This window comes from Mustela lutreola, chromosome 5, assembly GCF_030435805.1.
Source record: "Mustela lutreola isolate mMusLut2 chromosome 5, mMusLut2.pri, whole genome shotgun sequence".
Taxonomy (NCBI): domain Eukaryota; kingdom Metazoa; phylum Chordata; class Mammalia; order Carnivora; family Mustelidae; genus Mustela; species Mustela lutreola.
The window spans coordinates 135,499,081-135,525,852 of record NC_081294.1 but is presented as its reverse complement, the minus strand read 5'-3'; the positions used below and the strand labels follow the sequence as shown (position 1 = coordinate 135,525,852).

Genomic DNA, 26,772 nt, shown 5'->3' with positions numbered 1-26,772 from the left:
ACTTCATATATATTATCTATTATTAATTATGAGTAATGAATTATATCCTAACAACAGTGATATTTTGAGATAATGGAGATTATATGGAGTTTCCATAAGATACATTATCCCTAACTTTTAAAACATACAACAAGGTGAGTTATTCTCATTTTTCATATGGGTCAATCAAGACTCAAAGCCCCATAGAAGCTGTAAAAGCTAGATATGTGTTTAGAATCCATGTCTCTGAAGCCTGCACCACCATGACCATGAAAAAAACCAAATTAACAATTATAATATGCTGTTTTATTTAACACCCTAATACATATTCAAGCTTTTATATACCATATGTAAGTATATACTATTAGCATGCTGATTTATATTCAGCAGATATTGAAATAACTATGCTCACAGCCTCCTGACTTCTGATGCCATTATTTCCTTTCCCATATAAATCCTTCTCTTGATTAATTTTCCTCAAAGAATGCTAGAAACTGTCATTTTCTAACAGTTTTTTGCATGTGCCTTAATAATAATTTATGTTATAGCTTTCATATTCTGGGGCATTCCATTCAAATTTCCAGCAAAGTCCTTATTGGCCAATTAGGTTTCCAAATGCAAAACAATGTTCTTGAACATTTATGACCTGTAAATATGGGTAGTATTCTCCAAAATGAAAAATGATCATAAACAGATTGAAAAGGAAATCTGTCAAAAAGTGAGTGAATGCAGCAAAGATTTTATTGGCTTATCTTGACGGTGATGTGATGGGCATTAAAAAAAAAAAAAAAAAGAATGTTGGGGTGCCTGGTTGGCTCAGTGGGTTGAGCCTCTGCCTTCGGCTCAGGTCATGATCTCAGGGTCCTGGGATCGAGCCCCGCATCGGGCTCTCTGCTCAGCGGGGAGCCTGCTTCCTCCTCTCTCTCTCTGCCTGCCTCTGCCTACTTGTGATCTCTCTCTCTCTTTCTCTGTCAAATAAAATAAATAAAATCTTAAAAAAAAAGAATGTCTTGGGGCACCTGGGTGTCTCAGTGGGCTGGGCCTCTGCCTTTGGCTTGGGTTGTGATCCTGGGGTCCTGGGATTGAGCCCTCCATCAGGCTCTCCACTCAGCAGGGAGCCTGCTTCCCTCTCCTCCCTGCCTGCCTCTCTGCCTACTTGTGACCTCTGACTGTCAAATAAATAGATAAAAATCTTAACAACAACAACAACAACAAAAAGAATGCCCATGTTAGCCTGTGGTCTTAAGATCTGACCTTCAAATAATAGACCGTGTTGGGAGGTTGAAAGGCTTCGATAAATAGATACAAGAGCATGGAACTGATTGATACTCATATTCAGATTATTATGGCTGAAATGTATCACATCTGTGGGACAAGAAACAAATTTATACACGATGCCATCTTTGAATGAATGTAGAGTGCTCTACAACATCTACTACAAACTTCAGGACATCAGTGCTTCAGTAAAGTTCGAGAACTATCATCCTAAGCTATCTGTGTTTTTCAGGATCCCAATTCTCCTTCCATCCATCCATCACTGTTAATACTCATAGTCCCTCAATGATCATTTCATCTTATCCCTATTTCTATAATTATACTCCCCAGCCTTACAATTAAACAACTACCCTTCCACAGATAACTTCACATTATATGTCTCTAATTCTAACCTCACTTGCAAACTTCAGATTCACTTTCCCAATTTCACTGATACATGCTTTACATCTGGATGATATGCACTTCCTATGTTAATGTCTAGAACTATCATTTTGTGCCATTACAATATGTTCTTTGCCTTGTATCTTGTCAGTTAAATATAAATAAGCCTTTTCTTCCCCAGACATGCAAATCCTTAGCATGAACTCCTTGCTATCACCAGTTTTCAAATTCTGTATTCAACCTCTAGTGTTTCTCTTAGAACCATCTCTTTTCTAGTCTTACTGCCACCATACTGGTTATTAATTTGCCAAACTACTAAAATAATCTTATTGCATTGGACTTCTGTGTTCAGAGTAAGACTTTTATTTTATTTTACTTTATTTATTTTTATTATTATTTTTACAGTAAGGCTTTTAAAGCATAGCTCTGATCAAGTCTCCATACAATATTCTTCTCCAAAGTCTACAATGGTGGGTTTGAAATTTCAGTATGGATCAGAATCACCTGAAGTGCTAGTTAAAATACAGACTGTTCATTCACTAAGTCTGGGATGGAGACTGAAAAACCTCATTTTCAACAAATTCCCTAATGACACTGATGCTGAAAACAATCATCAAAATGTTAACAGTAGTATTCTAAGAAGGTGGGGTTACAAGAAATATTTTTTTGTTTTGTTTTATAATTTTTCAACAATGGGTATTACAAAAAATACTGTTTCTAGAAAAGGTACAAAGATGTATAAGTTCAAAAGCAACAAAAGGAAATCCTTGGCATACCCTTGACATATACCTAATTTTTCAAAACTAAAAATAATTAAAAAAAAAAAATCAAACCAAATTAAAAGGCCATGTAAACTTGGACATCCAACAATAAAAATCAATTAAACTTATAGCATTGGCCATACAATAGAATACTATGCAACTGTAATATAACCAAATATTTAATGATATGAAAAGATTATGACAATATATTAAATTTCTAAATCCCATCAAATGCATGCCTGCACAGAATGGGCAGAGAGAAAAATATGTACATTGTCACAGGTAACCTCTGATTTAAAAAGAATTGAAAAAAAGAATTTTTAATGGGTGACTTAGTATCTTTTTATTTGCCCCTATTTCCCAATTTTTAAAAATATTAAATATGCACAACTTGTAATAAGGGTTTTTAAAAAAAGTCTCTATACATATTGTTAGAAATCTATTGATAAAAGTTGTAACCATAATGGTAAATAATATTATTGAAATTTAAGGTTTAAAAAAAATTTTTTTAAGACTTTCAGTTAGTTTGGCATGTTTGTGAATTTCATATAAATGGAAAAACATAACATGTAGTCTTTTGTATCCCATGTTTTTTGCTCACCAAATATGAGATACATCCATGCTACTGTATGTTATCAGTTAATTGTTTTTAATGCTGTGTAGTAGTCCACTGTATGACTATGCCTCAACTGATTTATCCTTTATCCACTTGATGGACATTTTGGTTGTCAGATGATAGAGGCTATTATAAAGAATGCTACTATGTACAATCTCGCACATATCTTTTAGTAAATATATGTATTCACTTCTCTTGAGTACATATCCGGGAGTTCCAATGCTAAGTCAAGGATTTAACTCTAAAAGAAAACTGCCTGTTTTCCAACATGACTGTACTATTTTATACTCCTACCAGCAATGTATGAGCATCCTCATGTTCCACAGCTGACATCATCAGTCTTTTAAATTTTAGTGATTTGAGTAAAGAGAAATATCATTTGTACTTCCCTGATGTTGAAGGATATAGAATCCCTTTTATGTTTACTGGCCATTTGTCTCCCTTTTTGAATTGTCTTTATAAGCTTTTGGCCATATTTTAAAAACTGGACCTTCTCTGGTTATTGGTTTACAAAAACCCTTTAGATATTCTGTATTGAGATCTTTGCTGGATATGTATTGTAAATATTTTCTTCCAGTCTATGACTTGCTTTTTCATTTTCATGATAAAGTCCTCTGAAAAGATTTTAATTTAAATTTAGTTTTTAATTTGACGAAGCCCATTTTGTATCTTTTTTCTTTTATGTTTAGTCCTTTATGTGTCCTAAGAAATCTTGCCTACCCCAAGGTCACAAAGATGTTATCTTGTATCTTCTTTTAAAAGCATTACAAAAGGTCTTGGTTTTAATGTATCAATTTTTTTCTTTTTTTTTTTTTTAAATTATTTATTTCTTTGACAGAGAGAGAGATCACAAGTAGGCAGAGAGGCAGGCATAGAGAGGGTGGAAGCAGGCTCCCCGCCAAGCAGAGAGCCCGATGCAGGGCTCGATCCCAGGACCCTGAGACCATGACCTACGTGGAAGGCAGAGGCTTAACCCACTAAGCCACCCAGGTGCCCTCAATTTTTTCTTTTATGTTTAGTGCTTTGTCATCTGTTTAAGAAATTTTTGCCTACTCTAAAAACATGAAGCTGTTCCCTGTTTCCTTCTGGAAGCCACTATTTTGTCTTTCACACTTATGTCTATAATCCATCTTGAATTAATTTTTGCATATATTATGAGGTAGGGATCTGAGCTCCTTTTTTTCTTTTTCTTTATGCAAATATTTAACTGCCCCTGTACCATTTACTGAAAAGACTACCCTTTCCCCACCGAAATGCAGGGATGCCTTGGTCATAAATAAACTAACCATCTAGGTGCAGCATTTTTCCACTCTATTTCTGCTAGTTGACTAGTCCAATCTATTATCACAGCCGCTATCTCTTTAAATATTACTTTTGCTCCATTTTCTTCCCCTGTCCCATGTGAGACTTCAGATTTGCCCTATTTGCCTGTGTCCCCCATAACTCTTACATACTGTTTGTATATAATATTTATTTATTTTAGAGCCAGAGAGAGAAAGCACGCATGCGCACACAAACCCACCCCACCCAAGTGGTGGGGAGGTGCAAAGGGAGAGGGAGAATCTCAAGCAGACTTCCCATTGAGTGCAAGGCTCATCTCATCACCCTGTGATCATGACTGAGCCAAAAAGAAATCAAAAGTCAGATCCTTAACTAAGCTACTCAGGCGCCCCATACTGTTTTCATTCCCATTTTTTATCTTTCTGTGCTTCAGTTTGGATGTTTTCTATAGACTTTTTTTTTACATATTCACTAATTTTTATCTTGTCACTAGTTTATTAATTCTGTGTTTACAAGTCCATCTAATAGGTTATTGGTAAAACTATTCACCAGTTTTAGACTATTATAGGCTATAATTCTTTGCCTACCTTTTCTGGATTTTCATCTATTTTATTCACATCTTTTCTTTTTTCAAGACATATATAATAACTACATTAAAATTTTTGCTAATTCCAATATCTGGATTACCCTTGGGTTTGCTTCTATTAGCTATTTGTTTTCTTAATGATCACTCTTTTTCCCGTTTCATGCATTTCTTGAAAATTTCAGCTGTATGCCAATCATTATGTATACAGAACAAGACAGACTTAAAGACATATTTTCCTTTAGAGTTTGCCCTTTCCACCACTGGGGTCTTATGTCCTCCAACCAATCAGGAACTAAAAATGGGCTGCAGGTGTAGTTTAAGCAAAATTCACACTTGATTTGACTTGCCAAGTTCCATGAATGTGTCTCTCCTCTAAATTTAGACTGAAAATGATACAGGTTCCTGTCTTCTCAGCCCTTAACCTACTACCCTATACATCCCTCAAATCTGGTATTTATCTTGAAAGGAAAAACAGGCCCCTTCCCTCTGGTCCATGTCTCTCAAGCACTGCAAGACTACAAAATGTTTCACTCAGCCTTATTCTCAGGTGGTGCCTGACTCCTTAGACCCTAAAATTTCTGTCGTGTGGAGGTAGAGGGCTTGGGTCTTTAACGTCCTGCTCCACAAAGTTAAAAATTTGGCAAGTATCTTGAGGATACCTCTTGTGTGAAAGTAATGGGTCTTTCCCATGGCAGGACTTTGCCTTTAACATTTAGCTTTCCCAGTTCTGTTGCTAGCATCCTTCACAAGACTCAACCAATGTTCCATGGAAAAACTAGCCATGCATTTGGAGTTTCTCTAAATGTCAATACTTCACATCTGGCCACATGTTTGTCAACCTGCATGTTTGAAACCTGCAATGGTTTCCTTCCTCCAGTGGAGTCGTGCTTGTGCCAGCAATGAACAGCAGCCTGTGCTCAGAATTAATAAATATCCCGGGGAAGAAAATCTCCTGCAGTGTCAGTTATTCTAGAAAGGGCTCTTTCCTCTTATGAATTTTAGTTAATACAGTCCTTGATGACTCCACAGTTCTGTTCTCCAAGGTCTTTTAAAGTATGATTTTTGTATTTTATCTAGTGTTTTTTAGTTGTTGCAGTAGGAGAGATTGCCTGAGGCTGAGGATTGCATACAATCTAAAAGAAGTAGTCCTTAATTTCAAAGAGTTTTTAAAAAGAAAAATGCAACACAACTGCAAAGTAATTCCAAATAAAATATTTTTAAACATACTTAGAGAAACAGCAGCTTTTAACGTTAATATGTAATTTTGAAGGAGAGAATATTCACTTGTATTTATACCACCTGGAAGTTTGGATTTTAAATATTATTTATATAACTACACATTATTTTTTTTAATATTTTGAGAGTCTAGAAACATTAAAGGATTATTTATTAGAGATGAAATGTTCTGTGGAGATAACAGTGAAAAGAAAATATCATTGAGCAGTTGTCTCATTTCAAGGAGGCTGCTACTTGATCCACTTCTGTTTTTGTCATTACATCAGTTATAGATTCTTTTCATTACCAAATACAAGTATATTTGATAATTATATCTTCGAAATAAATTATGAAATGTGTCCATCTGAGTTTTTATTTCTGTTTTCTTCTTACACTCTGAAAATAAGATATTCTACATGTATATGATTTTGCAGTTATGGAACAATTTATAAAACTTCATTGTCAAAAATACAACAAAGACATAAGTGGTTCATTAATAATTTATCTACAGATAATTTTTTTAATACCACAATCTTTCAGTTTAAATGATTAACATCTATACATGACCATATTTATCTTATTGCTATGCTCAGCATTTTAAAGTAAATCAAGTTGAGTTCTAGCCCTCGAATTAAAAGTACAGTATGTAATTCCTTTTAGATTTAGCTACAGCTTCTGCATTTATCTAATTCTGGGTCATTTAACTTCCATTAAATCTCTATTTTATTTTACTACAGTTTTACCACAAAAAATGTCAAATATAAACATAAGTATAGAGAATATTATAGCAATCTTCCACGTATCCTCACATCCCACCATAGTAATGATCGACTCATGATCTTGTTTCATGTATATTCATACCCACTTCCTCTATTCTCTTCCCTGACTCAAATTCATTTGGGAATAAATCTCAGACATCATATTACTTCATCCATAAAGAATTCAGATATATATTTAAACAGGGATTCTTTCTAACCACAACTGCAATGCCGTCACTAGACCTAAAAAAATTAACATTTCCTTTATGTTTTCAAATACATAGCCAGGGTACACATTTCCCTAATTAGTTGTACACATATTTCCCTGTCACACACACAAAATATTTTATAGTTTATTTTTATCAATGCCTTGTAATCAACAGCAAAACGGTATTCTTTTTTGCCACTAGATGGTACTACTGCATAAATTTCAGAAATCCTTAAATTACCCAGTTGAAGGGGACCCTCCTTGCCTTTCTTTGGGGTAAACAGGTTAATGAGCAGGAAATAGGATTTAAGATTATATGATGTATTCCAAAGAAAAATAAGTGATTTTGTATAAATAACCACTGGTTTGGATTAACTTTAATCCAATGTGGGAACTGCCAATGTTTCCAAGTACCTTTTCCAAATCAAGATTCTTTTTTTTTTTTTTTTTAAGATTTTTAATTTATTTGACAGAGAGATCACAAGCAGGCAGAGAGGCAGACAGAGAGAGAGAGGGAAGCAGGCTCCCCGCTGGGCAGAGAGCCCGATGCGGGGCTCGATCCCAGAACCCTGAGATCACGACCCGAGCCGAAGGCAGAGGCCTAACCCACTGACCTACCCAGGCGCCCCTCCAAATCAATATTCTAAGACAAAACAAATGGTCTGGTTCCCGCTTTTGGACAGCTTAAATCCTCTTAAGGAGAGATACACAAAAATTTTCATTATAAGGTGTAACTGCTATGAAACCTAAAGAAATAAGTGGATGGTTTTTCAAGGATGTCTGCAGAAGCACTTGCTGAGTAATTATCAATTCATGGTTGAATTCAGACATATCTTAAGTGCCAATATTCATGCTGTACAATATGATACACCACATGGATAAGTGGTCAACCTGATATTACACTGAAGAAATTTTAGGGTCTGACTTGTATTTTTACTCCAAGACATTCGTATTCAGCATGGAGATGGGTCTAAGGTAGGTTAAAATGTCTCCCCCAAAAATTTTGAATTTGCTCAAGTAGTTAAGCAAAAATTAAAAAGGGATCTCAAAATCATGCACTATGAAACATCTAGATAGGTCCACCAAGAGGAATTCTTTGCAAAATATACCTCCCAAAGTAGACAAAAGAGTAGTCCTGTTGGGAATTACACAAAATACAAAATTACATTTTGTATCTTTAAACTTTTAAAACCACATGCCATGTACAATAATTTTAGATATACTGTGTTGGTCAGTGTTAAAATAGCAAACTATTCTTTTTTAATATTAGATAACTGATTTGTCTGTTTTTAAGGTCACCCACAGTTGTAGTGAGAAAACATGTTTGCTTAAAGTCTACCTTATTTCCGAAAGGACTGGAGATAGGTATCTCTTGGAGATCTGTCCTCACTGAGGACAGTTTTTAACCACAGAAATAGGCAATTAGAGTAGAAAAGATTTATGGAAATTTTTATGGAAAGACAGAATAGTACATATGAGTAAAAGATTGAACTGTTATGATACTGACCACAAAGAGTAAAAGGAGAGCAAAAATAGCTCAGAAGCTTGAAGAATAAGAGAGACCTCAAAATGCATAGAAAAAGAACAAGAAGAAAACAGCAACGAATAAGGAAGAAGAGTAGTGAACAGACAGCAAAAACAGCATCAGGCACCCAGATGCTAAACAGCCAAGGGGCAGAACAACACAAAGCAGGAAGAATTTTTAAGAGGTTAACAGTTTTGTTGATGATCTCCAAATCTATAAAGTTAAGTTCAGTGAGAAGGGAATCTGCCTAAGTAACTGGAAATTAAAACAGCAAAAATTTTAACCTCAATTATTCTGAAATTAGAACATATCTTCCCCACTGCAGACTGAATATGTTATACCTTTTCTTGGAGGTCATCACAACTTTTCAATGCTATTTGGCAAACTAATTTCAGGACAAAGCCATGGAAATCATCTAGGCTTGTGTGATGCTTATATTTTCCAAATAAGGCACCGGAAGTCCAGAAGGGTACCCAGAGGTGATACAGCTCGGTTTGTGGCAAAACAAGGAATAGAACCAGGTACTGACTTTCAGTTCTGGACTATTCCCAGTAGGGCATTCTGTTTTTCTTGTACTTAAGTGGAGACAAGATTTGGGAAAGTTAGGAGGAAGACTGTATTTAATAACTGAGATATATTCTAAAGTTGCGAAACTAGTTTCTATGAACTATGCAGAACGCCCAGCCTCAGTATAGTGATACTAAAGTTGGTCTCTTATTTTTAAGCTTAAAAATAACTAAGAACAAATTAACTAGCCACTGGGTTTTTACAATTATTTTCTTTCTATGATTCACTGGATTAATTTAATACATTTCGTTCAAAATATACACGCTAACTTTCGAAGAAAGAGTTTACATATTGCTGCTTAACTTAAAATACACTTTTAAGTAAGCGAAGTATCTAACCCCAACTTTACAGGAGGGAATACTGAATAAAAATGATAAACTACAATTAAAAGTCACAGTCTTGATACCTTCATATTAGATGCCTCAGTTTCCAGTTTTGTAAGATGATTGGAATTATCTTCTAGCTCTTGTCGAAGATTTGAGTTCTCCATCTTCAGTGCCTCAACTTGCTTTAACAACTGATCATATGAAGCTGCAGCCATCCTTGGCTACCCTTGGACCTATAAGGTTAAAAAGGATTTTGAAATTCACTACTAAAAATATCGTGGCTGCTTGTTTACAAAGAAAGGGATAAAGAAACAAAACTCTGGAGACATTTAATAACAATATTGTTCAAGCAGCACTGTCCTTCTAAGAGGATGAAACACTAGAGTCTTAGCTGAAGACAAGGAGAACTAAAATAGAAGAGACCCTCAGTCATGCTTGACTACATTTGCTTCTTCATGGGTGCATGAGATTTCTGTAAGGCTAGAATTTTTTTCAAGTTTTTAAAAATATTTTAACTGGTCTTATAGGTAAAACTTATGTAACGAAATGTAATCATTGATAAGAAGCTCATATTGGTAACATTACTTATAGATTTTGCTCAACAGTTACACAATTTTAAAGCCAGAATGAATTAATGAGATTGGGTATTACATTCTATCACTTTGTTAGAAAGCTAGTCTTAAATATCATCCATGGTAAAGTAGTTCTGAACTTCCAAGAAGGCCTCATTAAAAATGCAGCCTATAACAAAATGGATACAAAGGAGAGCATTAACTTGAGACTTCAATCTTTTTGATAGGAAGATGATAAGAATTACTAATATAAAGTTCTATTACAGTTATTCAAAAAGATGAATAGGCCATGCTATAGCATATGTGGTCTTGAGACCCACTGTGCTCAGAACTGAGGCCAGAAGAGTTTTAAAGAAAATGGATGAGTTTAGAAGCAGAAATTATCAAAGAGATGTGAGGCAGAGTCTGGCAATTAATTACATCACTGTGAAAGAAGAGGGGAGAAAAGAAAGAGAAGATAGCTAGGTAGTAAGAGGTCCTTAGAATGAATTAGAGAATGCTAGTAGTTAGATTAAGACTAACCAATTTCAGAAGACCCAGATTCTCTTTTTAGTTTAATCCCAAACTCAATTTGGAATAAATACTAAAAAGCATTACAGAAGTTTTTTTTTTTTTATAAATAATACTTAAAGATCTTGACGTAAGAAAACTCTTCTGTAATAAAATCCACTACACAAAATAAGGCAGACAGGTCTAACACTACTGGCTGGTCACAACAGTATAAGAGCTTAGCAACTGGAAGAACTTTTAACAAGGGAAAATCAAAGGACTCAGGTCTAGCTACTTCTTCAATGAGTTAATGATAAATCTGATGCAACCCACCATCATCTGAGGAGGAAAGTGAGTGGAGGTGGGCAATCACTCACAAAAGTCTTTATGATTGAAAACAATGAGAACTAGATTTGTACTTAAACTAAATTAGGTCTCAAATTCAGGGTTGGTCATGGTTTACTTTCTCCCTTCATTTTAATTCATTTCACCGTTTGTAAAATGGTTATCTGCTATTGCACAAATATAATTTACAGGAATACTGTTAGAACTAAGGAAGAAAAGGCAGGCTGAAAAGTGCTATGTAAATATAAATTATGTTATAAAAATACACATGTAACATATCTTCCTTAGTAAGACCTAATATCAATCTATTGTTATAAGTTTCTGCCCTCTGACCAAGACACAAGAGGTAAAGAAGTAATTCAGCTACTTGAGAAGGACAGAGACATCTCAAAATGAAGGAGAAATTCATAGGTATGATCACTTATCCTTTTTAAGTCATCCCATTAACAAGCAGTTCTGAATATACACAACACATTATAAGGTATGTAACAGAAGTGGGGAATCTGACAGAATTTAATAATGAAAGTCCTGGAAAAAAATTTTTTTTTTTTTAAGATTTTATTTATTTATTTGACAGAGAGAGACACAGCGAGAGAGGGAACACAAGCAGGGGGAATGGGAGAAGGAGAAGCAGGCTTTACGTCGAGCAGGGAACCTGATTTGGGGCTCCATCCCAGGATGACCCGAGCCCAAAGCAGACCCTTAGGCTTGAAGACTAAGCCACCCAGGCGCCCCAAGCCCTGAAATTCTTTACTTCAAGTAAAATTTTAACAGGCAATTTTACACTAAAACAATAAGACAATATATAAGGTAATAACACAGAGAAAGAGGTATATACAGGTATGTTAAGATATGTAGGTTATCACCTTACACAATCACAAATGGGCAAAATGAGCAGAGACGAAGTACTCTTTATTGAGGGGGGAAAACCCAACCCTTCAAACTGACAAAACATATGAACATATGAACATTTTTTCTTTCCCCCTACAGAATCACAAGCATTAAGTCATTTCTGCTCTAGAAAGCATGGTATTTCATATAATTTAATGAGAAAATGAAGATGTTTCATTGAGTAATACTTCCTTGTATACTTTAAAGATGTTGCAACCACCCTTCCCTAACTCAAAACTGCTTTATGCAAAATTCAAAAAATCATAAATTTACATTAGCCTTTTGTGCAATCATTAGAATTTCATGCAAGTCACTCAACATTAAAAAAATCAAAATTTAACGCATGAAATGGGGAAAGCCTGAATCTTTCACTTCATTAGCACCATGCTCTAACCACCTGAGCTAACTGGCCAATCCTCAATCTTTCACTTTTTTTTTTTTTTTTTAAAGATTTTATTTATTTATTTGACAGAGAGAGATCACAAGTAGGCAGAGAGGCAGGCGGAGAGAGAGAGGAGGAAGCAGGCTCTCCGCTGAGCAAAGAGCCCGATGCGGGACTCGATCCCAGGACCCTGAGATCATGACCTGAGCTGAAGGCAGCGGCTTAACCCACTGAGCCACCCAGGCACCCAATCTTTCACTTTTTAATAAGAGTATGGAAACATCCCAATTTGTTTTCCTGTAGGGTCAAGGTGTCCACTAAAGAGACCCTCACCCCATAAGAGTAGGGCAGGGGAGAAGAAAGCAAAGGGACTCTTATTTAGACCTTTATTCAAATGTTCACTGAAAAGCAAATTTACAAGTATCCTAAAAAATTAATGCAAGTAGGAAAAAAAGTTTTAGGCTGGCAAGAGAATATTGTTAGAATTAAATCTGGAGTAATCATTATTATCAATAATGTAAGAAGTTTGGGATCTTTTTTTTAAATTAGTGGAACTGTTTTTATTGTTTTGTTTTGATGGATTAAAAAATATGTATTTGCTAGCACTTTTAGATGGCAGTAAGAGGAAAATATCAACAGAAAGAGAGCAAAGAATCACAAGACTACTTCGTTCAACTGCATGCAAATAAATCTGAAAACATAAAAGTTTTCTAAAAAATGTAATTTATCAAAACCCCAAAGATATAGAAAATCCAAAATTTCCAATAAAAATCTATTAGAAAATTGACATGCTAATAGATCTTCACAGAAAAAAAAAAATGATTATGCCAAAGATGGTGAAAATATGTTCTGCAGAGTCAATGCCCACTCTTGTTGAGAACACTGAATTTAAAAGGACTCTTCTTTAATATGATCCATATCAGCTGGAAATACATGTGGAAACAGTAGATCTTTTCCTAAGGTCAGGGGAAGTCCATTTTTACCACTATTACTCATTACACTAGTCAGCACAATTAAAGAATGAAATCAGAAAGGAATACTATCGGCAGATGACATAATTATATACCTAGAATATCTGAAAAAATTAACTAAATATTACTATAATAAGATAATTGAGTAATTTAGTGAAGTCCAAAATATACAGAAATCTTTCCTTTATATACAAAGGAGATATCAGATAGAAGATGAAATGGAAGGACAGGTCCTATTTATAATTTTTAGAAGTATAAAACACTTAGGCATAAACTGAACAAAAAGAGTCCAAAACATATATGAGGAAAACTATAAACATATCTTGTTCATGTACCTAAAGATTTAGTAACATGAAGATGTCATTTCCCCAAGTTAATTCATAAAGTTTTGGTTTGGTTTTTTAAGATTTATTTATTTATTTATTTGACAGGGAGAAATCACAAGGAGGCAGAGAGGCAGGTGGGTGGGGGGCAGCGGCTGTGGAAAGCAGGCTCCCTGAGGAGCAGATGGCCTGCTGCAGGACTTGATCCCAAGTCTGTGAGATCACAACCATAGCCAACAGAGGCCAAACCCCCTGAGCCACCCAGGCTCCCCAACGTTGTGTTGGTTTTGTTTTTGTTTTGAAGATTTTATTTACTTATTTTAGATAAAGACTGAGAGAGAGAGAAAGAGAGAGAGCATGAGCAGAGGGAGGAGAAGAAGGACAGGAGGAAACAGACTCCCCACTGAGCAGGGAGCTGAACTCTAGGATCACACCCAAGCTGAAGGCAGAGGCTTAACTACCTGAGCCATTCAAGGGCCCCTTCCTTTAAGTTTTTATTAGGAGTAGTTTCTAAATGCTTTTACAACACCTTTTGATATAACATAGATTTATGCAGTTTTTTCTTTTAATTTGTTGCTGTCAATTATAAGATTTTCTCATTTTGACCCATCCTCCTCCATTCTTGCAATAAACCATAACTTGTTCACGTTTTATGATTTTACTAGTTTGTTCATTTTTCACATTTTACATATAAGTATTTTTCTCTTTATTTCTTGATAATTTATAATTTCAATAGATTTCCTCTTTGGTTTGGGGGTACATGGAAGACCCTTCTTAATTATTAGGTATATAAGATGACTTCTGAGTCATTTTTTTAATTGCTACTAATTTCTTATTTATTAGACTGATTGGCAACTGCTGCCTACAAAACTGCTATTATCTGGAAAATTTTTTTAAGGTTTGTCTTGTAATCAAGAACATGATTAATTTTCATAAATATCCCAGTGGAATTTAAAAAAAGGAAAAAGTGTAAAAAGTTTTATCATTTAAATCCTCTATACATGTGCTTTTCTGTGTATTTGGTATGTGAAACTCAGAAAGCCTACCATTTATTGCATACTTACAATATGCTATGTAGTATAAGTGTCCCACATATATGCCATATATATATATATATATATATATATATATATATATATATCTCATTTTTTCTTTAAAAGTGTGAGGCAGCAGGACGCCTGGGTGGCTCAGTGGGTTAAAGCCTCTGCCTTTGGCTCAGGTCATGATCCCAGGGTCCTGGGATCAAGCCCCGAGTCAGGCTCTCTGCTCAGCCGGGAGCCTGCTTCCCTCTCTCTCTGCCTACCTCTCTGCCTACTTGTGATCTCTGTCTGTCAAATAAATAAAATCTTTTTTTTTTTTTTTAAGATTTTATTTATTTATCAGAGAGAGAGAGGGGAGAGAGCGAGCACAGGCAGACAGAATGGCAGGCAGAGGCAGAGGGAGAAGCAGGCTCCCTGCTGAGCAAGGAGCCCGATGTGGGACTCGATCCCAGGACGCCGGGATCATGACCTGAGCCGAAGGCAGCTGCCCAACCAACTGAGCCACCCAGGCGTCCCAAATAAATAAAATCTTAAAAAAAAAAAAAAAAGTGAAGCAGTATCACTTACCATTTTAGAGTTAAGGAAGATGGGATTTCAAAATGCTAAATAACTTTCCTAAGAACACGAATCAAATTGCTAAGCCAGAATTCAAACTCCTACATGTTTCTAATGCTCCTGCTTTTAAAGACCATACAACATAACACTACCATTACGTGGCTTTCATGACCTGTTATACCTGATAAGCTTCTACCTTCCAAACTTAATTTCTATTAGGTCTCAATATAAAGTCCCTCCTCAAGTCCCTTATCACTATTCCATACAGACTATTTTGTACTTTTGTTCACAATTCATCTTTTTGAATATCCCATCCTTTTCCACTGTGCTTTGCTAATGTATCTCCATCCTTTAAGGCCCAGTTCTGTTGCCTTATATAAAACCTTTCTGTCCCCTCCAGCCAATAATGAGCCTTCCTGCTGACTATACAGTAAATACTACAAAACCTGGCTTACCTGTTCTCTAATTATTCCATTTTACTTTAGTGAGTTTTATTTCTCTACCTCTAAGACAAGGTTTATTATTTAATTCTTAGCTTTTGTAATTCCCAAAATGCTTTATTCTGTGACAGCCACAAAAAGACAAATACATAAAAGAATAAACTGAAGCAGTGCTTTATCAGCCACAGGGGGCAAAGGAGAGAAAATGAGGGTACAAATTCAAAGAATGTCTAAGATGACTTTCCCATTAAAATAGTAAGATGATGGATTTCTCTCTGTGGCTATACAATTCAAATCAGTAAACATTTGAGAACTTACTATTCACAAGACATCATAGGCATATTATAAAGAGACTCTGTAGCATGAATTGTGTTCCCCAAAAAGATATGGTGAGTCATAGGTAGCTAATATCTCTGAAAAGTTACCTTCTTTGCAAACAGGAGCTTTATACATGTAATTAAGTTAAGATAAGGTCTTACTGGATTAGGGTGGGCCCTAAATCCAATGACTGGTATCATTAAAGGAAGGCTATGTAAAGAAATGGACACAGAGACCTAGGGAAAACACCATGTAACAATGAGACAAAGACCGGAGTGTGAGAGCTGCAAGCAAAGGAATGCCAAAGATTGCCAGGAACCACCAAGAGCTCGGGAGAGAGCCAGGGAACAGATTCTCCCTCAGTGTTTCCAGAAGGAACCAACCTTAAGGAAATCTTGGTTTTGGGCTTTTAGCCTCCAGAACTAGATTTCCAAAGCTTTAAGCCACCAGTCTGTGGTACTCTATCACAAGTGCCTTACAAGACTAGGGGGAAAGATAAGTTGTCACATTCCTTATTCTCAAGTATCTTATTATCTAGCAAAGGACTAATATTCCAGTAGCAAGAGTACATTGTGTCAGTATACAAATATATCAGATGTTTGTGTCCCACCGAACATTCTCTTGGCTTCCTTTAACTCTAGTCATTGGTGCATCAATCAGCTCACTGCAGATGCAAACTAGTGGCACATTAGCTGCACCAAGTATCTTCTGCATTCTGTCCTAAAGATACTCCAGTATGGGTCCGCAACATTCATGCATGCACACCTATAAAAGAATGAACATTTGGGGCGCCTGGGTGGCTCAGTGGGTTAAGCCGCTGCCTTCGGCTCGGGTCATGATCTCGGGACCCTCGGATCGAGTCCCGCATTGGGCTCTCTGCTCAGCAGGGAGCCTGCTTCCTCCTCTCTGCCTGCCTCTCTGCCTACTTGTGATCTCTCTCTGTCAAATAAATAAATAAAATCTTAAAAAAAAAAAAAAAAAGAATGAACATTTGATGGGGCAATCCTTGACTAAAAGGAGATGGAAGCTAGTATATCTAAATCTTTCCTATAGTTGGACAATTCTATGTGGTTCCTCAAAAAGTCCTGATAGGGGCGCCTGGGTGGCTCAGTGGGTTAAAGACTCTGCCTTCAGCTCAGGTCATGATCCCAGGGTCCTGGGATGGAGCCCCGCATTGGGCTCTCTGCTCAGCAGGGAGCCTGCTTCCTCCCCTCTCTCTCTCTCTCTGCCTGCCTCTCTGCCTACTTGTGATCTCCGTCTGTCAAATAAATAAATTTTTAAAAATTAAAAAAAAAAAAAAAAAAGCCTGACAGATGAAGCCACAGCTGTCCAAAGTGATAATCAACTTGAGGACATACGCTTATGCTGGCTGTCCCTCTTCACTACTTAATTCCTTCTAGTCCTCTACTCTTGGATCACTTTCCAAAGACAGTATTTCACCCAAAGCCTTGTCTCAAGATTCTGACTTACAGGGTACACAGGCTAAGATAAAAATTACCTATAACTCAAAGGCAAATCTGTATTTAAAAATATCTGCTGTGGGAGTTATACCTTCCGGAGAAAATTAGAGAAAGCATTAAGAATGTAAAAGCATTTAAGAAGGGACTTGAGGGGCGCCTGGGTGGCTCAGTGGGTTAAAGCCTCTGCCTTCAGCTCAGGTCATGATCCCAGAGTCCTGGGATTGAGCCCCTCATTGGGCTTTCTGCTTGGTGAGGAGCCTGCTTCCTTTCCTCTCTCTCTGCCTACCTCTCTGCCTAGTTGTGATTTCTGTCTGTCAAATAAATAAATAAAATCTTAAAAAAAAAAAAAAAAAAACCAACAAGGGACTTGAAAGATGGCAAAAATGCTAATAAACAGTGAGGATAGTACTTCAGAAAACAGCAAAATCAAGGTTCAGAGTTTGGAAAAATGACATTTGGGGGAATAGATGGCAGTTTGATTTAGCTGAAATTCAGTACAGAGGAATCAGGGAAAATATGGAGGGGTAAGAGCATAAATATGGACTGAAACCATATTGTGGCTAGGTGATTTCATAATGTGAGGAAGAGGAGGTCTGGATAGAGTAGCTAAAGAAATAGTATAATAACAAGCCTAAAAGGTATAAGGCCATGTTGCTTTAAAGTTTCTCACTTTCTATTATAAACGATCTCAGAAGTAGTTAATATACTGACACATATTAAGTGATAATAAAACCAAGAATCTAAAAATAGCTGGTGGAAATATATTTTAATATTCTTCAATGTTCTATTTATTTACGATGTGAGTGACATTATATACTATACTTTAAAAAAATCTGATAAATGAAAATGTGAATTTACCTAAAAAAGTAACATTATTCAGGGTGCCTGGGTGGCTCAGTGGGTTAGGGTCTCTTCCTTCGACTCAGGTCATGATCCTGGAGTCCTGGGATTGAGCCCCGCATCGGGCTCTCTGCTCAGATGGGAGCCTGCTTCCCCCTCTCTCTGTCTGCCTCTCTGCCTACTTGTGGTCTCTGTCAAGTAGATAAATAAAATCTTAAAAAAAAAAAAAAAGTAACATTATTCACCAAAGTATAACTAACTCAAAAACGAAAACAAAAAAACAAACCAAAACCAAAACTCAAAAACTTCAGCCTAAAAAAAAAAAAAGAACTGTGTATATATACACCTATAGTAGACAGTAATGACCCCATGAAGATGTCCACATCCTAATCCCTGAAGCCCCTGAATGTGTTACTTTACATGATTAAAGAGACTTCACAGATGTGATTAAGTTAAGGGTCTTAACATGGGGAGATTCTCCTTAATTATATAGCTGGACCTAAGGTAATCACAAGGGCTCTTCTAAGGAGATGGAAGGGTCAGAGTCACAGAGCGAATGTAACAACCAGAAGCAAAGGGTCAGAGAGAGATTTAGTATGCTGCTAGCACTGAAGACTGAGGAAGGGACCACAAGCCAGTACAGGTGGCCTCTAGAAGCTAGAAAAAGAAAATAGGTTCTCCCCTATAGCCTCTGGAGGAAGTGTAGTACTGCTGCTTGCTTGCTTGCTTGCTTGCTTTGACAGAGAGAGATCACAAGCAGGCAGAGAGGCAGGCAGAGAGAGAGAGAGAGAGAGAGAGAGAGAGAGAAGCAGTCTCCCTGCTGAACAGAGAGCCCGATGTGGGACTTGATCCCAGGACCCCAAGATCATGACCTGAGCCAAAGGCAGCGGCCTAACCCACTGAGCCACCCAGGCGCCCCCAGTACTGCTGCTATTTTGATTTCAGGCCACTGAAACCCATTTCAGACTTCTGACCTTTAGAGCAATAGGAAAATAAACTTGTGCTATGGTAAACCAAGTTTGTAGTAATTTGTTATAATAGCAATGGGAAAAAAATGCCCTATGATCCAGTGATTCTCTCCTAGGAAAAAATTCCATTGAAACTTCTTACTGATCATGTAGTGATCTTAAAATATAACCACAATTTCTTTGACTCTATTCCTTCAAAAGGTAGAGCTTAATTTATCTCCTTTCTTGTGGGCTGGACTTAATAATGACTCACTCCTAATGAAGAAAATATGGTGTGGCTTTTGAGTCTATGTCATAGATGGCTTCCTTCTTGTTCTTTCTGAGATCAGGGAAGAAGCCAGCGGCCCTGTCATGAAGATATTCAAGCAGCTCCATGGAGAGGCCTATGGCAAAGCACTGAGGCCTCTTGCCAACAGTCAAGGGAAAGAGACTACATGAGTGAGCCATCTTGGAAGCGGATCCTCCAGTTTAGTCAAGCCTTTAGATGACTGGCTGACATGTTGACTTCATCAGAGATTCTGAGCCAGACCACACAACTAAGACATTCTTGAATTTCTGCTCCACAGAAACTTTAACATAATAAATATTTGTTCTTTGAGTCACTAAGACTTCAGGTAATTTGTTATGTGGATTTGTAACTAGCATAGTCTAAAAAAAGTCACATAGAAGGATGTATACCTCATCCTTTGTGGTAAAAAGAGGTTTGGAAAAAATCTAGGAACTTTACTAGAGGAACAGTCACAGATATCACAGAAGAGTTAGTACCAAAAACCAGACAGATATAAAGTAAAATACATGGAGCTTAAAAATAATATTGAGTTATAAATGTTCTAAAATTATGTAAATTAAAAAAACTTAGGATGGGGCACCTGGGTGGCTCAGTCAGTTAGGCATCTGTCTCTTGATTTCTGTTCAGGTAATGACTGCAGGTTTGTGGTGCCTGCTTGAGATTCTCTCTCTCCCTCTAACCCCCCAAAAAAGAAAAGCCAAATTTGGATACATTCCCCAAAGAAATGAAAGCAGGGACTTATAGAGATCATCTGTACACCCACATTCACAGCAGCATTATTCACAACAGCCAAAGGTGGAAGTGACCCAAGATTCCATGCAAAGAAGAACAGATAAATGAAATGTGGTATACATTTTCAGCATTTATAAGGAAGGGTGTTGTGACACATGCTACAACATGGATGAACCCTGAAGACATGCTAAGTGAAATAAGCCAATCACAGAGGGACAAATACTGTATGATTCCCCTTATATGAAGTTCCTGGGAAGTCAAATTTATAGAAAGTGGAAGAAAAATGGTGGTTGCCAGGGTTGCAGACAGGGGGAAATGAGGAGCTGGTGTTTAATGGCTGCAGTTTCAGCTGGGGAGTATGAAAAAGTTCTGAAGATTGACTGCGGTACATTCACAACAATATGAATGTACTTAATGCCACAGAACTATTAACATATTCAAAAAAGGTCAAGATGGTATATTTTACGTGTGTGTATTTTACAATAAAAATCCTCATTAACAGAAAAAATAGGCGCACAAAATGATGCTAAATATTTCACAAGAACTGATGCATACATTTTTTAAAGATTTTATTTATTTGAGAGAGACACAGAGAGATAGGGAGAGAAAGCATGAGCAGGGGGGAGAGGGAGAAGCAGACTCCTTGCTGAGCAAGGAGCCCAACATGGACCTGGATCCCAGGACTCTGGGATCATGACCTGAGCTGAAGGCAGACACTTAACTGACTGAGCCATCCAGATGTCCCAGAACTGATTCATATTTAAGAACACATTTGAATGAATGACAAAAAAGGGAGTGGGAATATGGTGTGAGAATAAAGGAGATAAGGCTTGCCCTACATGAACTGATGATGTCATGATTTGATTTACAAAAAACAATATTCAAGAACATATCTAATACATAATATGAGAGATGCCACTAATACCAAAAAAAGAGCTGGTATAACATTCCTTCTAGAAGTTGACCCTGCAGAAATCAAGAACCACAGATAACTGACTATGAGCACTAGAAGATCCAAAAATCACTTCATCTAATCTTCTCATTTTACATTCCAGACCCTTCAAGATAATTTGCTTTTCAGAATTATCTGTGGTTCTAAGCAGATTTTTACAAAGCACCATGTTTCAGATAGCAAACTACTACATTCTTCTAAATTAGAAGATATTTTATATGATACAAACCTTTAAAGATCCTAGGAGTAGCCAAAGCAATCACTGTTTAACTACTAATAACATTTCACTTAATTCTATTATGTTTCTTAGAGGTGAGTTTCCATGTCTTATTTGACTCTCCAAAACATTTTACAGGTCTGGCATTTAATAAGTACTCAAATACACAGTGAATGTACAGCCTCAGGTACTATACCAAAATACCCTATCTCATCTTGTGTACTATGTAATGTTTCACTCAGATCATAATACCAAAAAAGAGAGAAAGAGTGAGAGAGAGAAATAAAGGGAAAAAAAAAGGTGAGAGGGAAGGTCAAAATTAAGAAATTAAGGAGAACATTTAATATAAAAAGCCTGACTAAATTATGTGTAATTAATGACAGCAAAAAAAACAGAGAAAAATGGTTAGACAAAAATCCACAGAGCATCAATAAATAGCTTTCAGTTCATAGGCAAACTTATGAATATTTAACTTCTGAATTCCTTAATAGTTCAATTTCCAAGACCATAAAAGCCAATAGTTCAGTCTTCTACTAGGTATTTCATACCACAAGGGGAAAGGAATCAACTTTTCTTATTTTAGTTATTTCTTAGTTAATTCCAGAAAATACCCCAATCTAGGGTTATTCTATTTAGAAGTGTGCATATAATTAGTAAGATGATCTTTTAAAAAGTATGTTATAAATATCACTATGAAAACTGCTGTCTCTCCAATTGCTTGCTATCAGGTATTTTACAAAGCATTCTTATATCATGGTTAAAAACTCAATACCAAGTAAGATTTATTTTTCATTTAATTAATAATTTGTTGATGACTTATATTGCTTTTCAAATAATTTCTATTATATGCTATTTTGTACATTATGTAATGAGATATATTATGAAATAGTTTTATAGACCTATGTTCTTTACATCCTAATGTGATACATGACCTTGGATAAAGTCACAACATAATAATACTCAACATTTAAATGAAAATAATGCTACACTTAGCTATTTAGACAATAAAAGAAGATAATCATAAACTCTCAAAGGCTATCCTAACTTGAGGTTCAAAGAACTAAATAGTATTAGCTATTAAAATTCATTTGCAATTTTAATGTGGTACCTTTAATTCTAGCTACAGTTTCTATCAGATTTTAAAAAGAGATCTTAAGGACAATTAACCCTGATATCCATGATCAAGTAATTCTTAAAGCAGAAATAATTGTTTAAATAAAGAATAAAATTATCAGTAGAAACACTATATAGCCTAATTTATTCAAGATCAATTCCTTATTATGTTGAAAAAAATTACTGAAACAAAATTCCAGGTTCTCTAAAGACTTTCCACTATATAAGCACAATTTAAGAGACACTGTCACTGATCCTGGAGGGCTTTACAAAGCCACTGTACAGCATCCTATTCAGGGAGTAGGGAGGTGTGGCAGGCTGGCTACTATAATAAGCATAAATATTAAGTATTTAAAACCATGTTTAATCTGAAAACATATGTTTTTAGACATTTAAGAAAAAGAAAAAATAAGTGCAATGAAAACACTGTATCAAGAGTATATCTTATGAGTATTTACTAAACAGAAACGTATCTAAAAAAAGAAATCTTGGTGCTTTAATCTAAAATATTTGCCTTTAGAGTTTATTCAATAATATCTAAAAGTAACTAAAGAACAATATAAAATTACTTAATATAGATCTTAAATATTAAGCCTACGAAAATCTGTCGCTATAATTTTTAATTTTTCATAAAGTAATTCACATTATGGTGATTTACTCCTGAATAACCTAATAGATGGCATAAAGCTACACTAACAAAGGAAAAGAGCCACACTGCTTCATACATATTTTATTAACATTTCCTATAGGATTTATGTTAAAGCAAAGAATTTTAACATCTCTTTAGTGATGCAGAATCAGTGTCCCATACATTCCACTGTCAAAACACTTCAGCCTGGTATTCTTCCTACTTTAAAAAATTAAATGTTTTTTTTCCTCCTACTAGGTTGCAGTTATATACCACGGCTTCTTGTAAATGGACTTCTACCACCAGCATTGCTGCAAGGTTTCTTATTCCTCTGCAGTTGTCTTTTCAGCCTCACAGAGGGAGAAGAGCACTGCTGCAGTCATCTACAAAAAGCCACTACCATTTCGACTTGTAACTAACAAAGACGCTGGTAAAATTTTTTTGCCACCCTATTCAGAGACAGTTCATTTAGATGTGTTGCAAAAGCAGGCACTTTTGGTAACCAAAATTTCTCCAATCAACCAAAACCACCTCTCAAGCTCTGCAGTACCTGCCTCCTCTCTCCTCTTCTCCCAAGAAGCCTTGTCCACTAGGTTCACGTAAGACATCAGCAGCAGCTTTGTATTCTCTCTTGGCTACCAATGCATATGTCCTTGTGGCCAGGGAGGAAAAAAAGCCTTTCAATGGGCTACAGCTTTTGCTCCTCGCCATGAATATGCTCCATTCTTTGTTGTCCTCTACCCGTTTCCTTAGATACTGTTCTTGCACTCTGTCAACAGGCATTATAAAAACAAAACCTCCTTCTAGCTTCAAAAACAGCTCTTTCTCACCAGACTCCCCTTAACACTCCTACCCCTCCCCCCTTCTTCCTCTTCTGTCAAAAACCCTGGATCAGAAGCACAGGAAATCCATCTCCTGTGCTGCATTAGGCGGGGAGGGGGGAGACGCCCCTGCCTCCTGGCTTGACTTGTGGCAACAGACCCTGTGCCAAAGAAAGGCCACCGGTTTCAGACAGCGCAAGAGAAAATCGCCTCCCACCCCCCACCCCCCCCACCCCCGCCTCCCCGCAGCAAGCCGGGCCATCGTGGCTCCAGCACCTACCCCATTTCCGAGCCCAGCAGCACCTCCATTCCGTCTCCAGTGACACCCAGGCGGGCTGCGCCAATACAGCCACATGTCAGTCACGTGTGCCTGCGTCCAGCCAATTGGCGGGTCCCCGACGGGAATGGGGAGCGCCCTGGTCCGCATCCAGCAGATTACACAGCTGCTTCACGCTCGGCTTCCCGACCCGCACTCCGCAATAGAGCACCAAGCCCCGCCCCACCGCACAGCAGTCGAACCCCAGCCCGCATCTACTGCTGATGGGTGGGCTCTCACTGCCCGGGTCCCCAGGCAACCCACCAAAGCCAAGGAAGCTGACTAGTATAATAGGGTGGGGTGGGGGAGGTCTACGGGGCAGAAAGCTTAGCATGAGATGCTGGAGGTCGGTGGGTGACTAATAAATTATACCTCATTTGTAGAGATTAACATGTTTGCAGCACAGAGAGAAAAAAATTCTATTAAATGCATTACAACAAATAAATTTACATTACAAGTCACTGATTTGTTGGGTAAATCACTTGAACTATGTTTGAAAAATACAGTCACCACAAAAGCATACAGTGGCTAAGATCAGAATCATAGAGTCACACAGTTTGCTCCTGCCACTTAGTAGTTGTGTGGATTTCAGTCACTTAAAGGCTCAGTGCTTCAATTCCCTCTACAAAACGGGAGATATATGGAATAAAGGAGTTAATATAAATGATGCAGTATTTAGAGCAGTCCCTGACACAGTTAAGTGTTGTCAGCTACTACCAACTTGAAACTTCTTAGTGCAAATTCTAGTTTCATTTAAATCAAACCAAGTGAAGCTTAAATTACTAATATTTGTAAGTTGGAAGGGCAAATTCAAACTGCCAAAAATTTAAAGTAGATTTCAATTTTGGTTTAAATGGGGGAAGACCAGTGTGTCCATGATCTATTTCAAATTTATTTATTTATTTATTTATTTATTTATTTATTTATAATTTGACAGAGAGAGATCACAAGTAGATGGAGAGGCAGGCAGAGAGAGAGAGATAAAGGGAAGCAGGCTCCCTGCTGAGCAGAGAGCCCGATGCAGGGCTCGATCCCAGGACCCTGAGATCATGACCTGAGCTGAAGGCAGTGGCTTAACCCACTGAGCCACCCAGGCACCCTCTATTTCAAATTTAAAAGGATATTTAACTTCAGGGTTTTAAAGGAGATGTTATTTATGATAACCTTTTCTCATTTTTTAACATTAATAGCATGAAAAGAAGCAAGCTATTAAACAGCCTATTTGGAGTAATTCCATTTTATTAAAAAATGTATGAATTAGTAATAGACATAGCAAAATGCTCATAGATGTGTGCATAACCAGTGCTCAGTGGTCATCCATGGAAATTGGGATTTTCGAGTTTTCTCTTTTTCCTTTGTGCTTTTCAATGGTTTTTCTTTGTGTCTATCTTATAATGCCTGATTGTATATCTTGATACCTTGCTATCGTATATATAGCAATTAACTTCCAAGTATTTGTTGAACACATGAGCAAACACTGACCACATATTACTAGTAATTAGAAAAAATTATATATTAAAAGTTCAAATATATTTAGAAATAATTTCCCTCATATTTGAAAGAAAGGAAATGTGAATCAGTTTGACTCTATCTCAAATAGCCCTTTCGTCAGGATGACTTAGTTTTACAAAAGGTTTTCAAGAGTCTCTTACTGAAAGTGCATGATTCACTGAACAAGACTTAATTATTTATATAGTCACTGACCATATGTGACCAATTCAGAATAGATAATCCCTCAGACAGCCTAAACTTCTGGAAAGTCAAAGTACTCTTCAAAACAAAGAATATACTTTAGTAGCTCCTAAAAATAACTTCTTAGTATCCTAAGAAACAATTCTTGACTCAGACTATGATTCAAGTTGTTATTTAGTAAACCAGTTTGTAGCTAAAATATTTGTCTAAATTTTTACTGTTACGTATTGCTCAAGTCAATCAGTGATTCAAATGACAAAACTTTAAAGAAAACTCTGACCATTACATGTCTATTAATCATGATAATTTAAATCTAAAAGCAAGCCAATCTAAAAACTTCACATTTACACTATTGCCAACTGAATTATTCAGTAAGCTTTTTTCTCTTTAAGTATTCCACAAAAGTTTGATTTGAATTTTATTTTTTTAAGATTTTATTTATTTATTTGTAAGAGAGAGAAAGAAAGCAAGCACAAGCAGGAGGAGTGGCAGACAGAGGGAGAAGCAAACTCCCCAATGAGCAGATGAGCAAGGAGCCAGATGTGGGACTCAATCCCAGGATCCTGGGATTATGACCTGAGTGGAAGACAGATGCTTAAAGTCTGTGACAGCCAGATGCCCCGGATTTGAATTTTATTTTTAAAATGTATATAGCCATTTTAAAAACAATCAGTTAAAAGCATATACAATCAAAAGGTATTGGGCCAAGTCTGAACACAATGAAGATCATTAAAACATTAATTGGTGTTCCAAGTTTGTTTGTATGTATCTCAGAATACAGCTCCTGCCATTCCTATTTAAATAAACATGTTAGCATTAAGACTACATATATATGTATGCACTAAAAATATTTACTGATTAAAGTGAAATTCTACAGAAATAAATGTATGTTAAGGCTATTGCAAGAAGGCACTGATAAACATGCCTTTGATTTCAAATA

The 26,772-nt window shown here is 36.5% G+C and overlaps 1 protein-coding gene across 10 annotated transcripts in view; it reads right to left on the bottom strand.

Moving 5' to 3' along the window:
- The window catches only part of APC (APC regulator of WNT signaling pathway), a 134,682-nt gene that overhangs the window by 74,868 nt on the left and 33,042 nt on the right, over positions 1-26,772 (bottom strand). For 4 of the 10 annotated variants that reach the window (XM_059175661.1, XM_059175664.1, XM_059175667.1 and 1 more), the window contains exon 2: positions 9,559-9,711. The exons of 4 other annotated variants lie outside the window; for them this stretch is intronic. In XM_059175661.1, the coding sequence (XP_059031644.1) occupies positions 9,559-9,693 (135 nt within the window). In that variant the 5' untranslated portion in view covers positions 9,694-9,711. Of the gene's footprint in view, positions 1-9,558; positions 9,712-24,104; positions 24,209-26,772 lie in introns of those variants that run through there. 2 more of the 10 variants (XM_059175662.1, XM_059175660.1) reach the window with 2 other exon arrangements.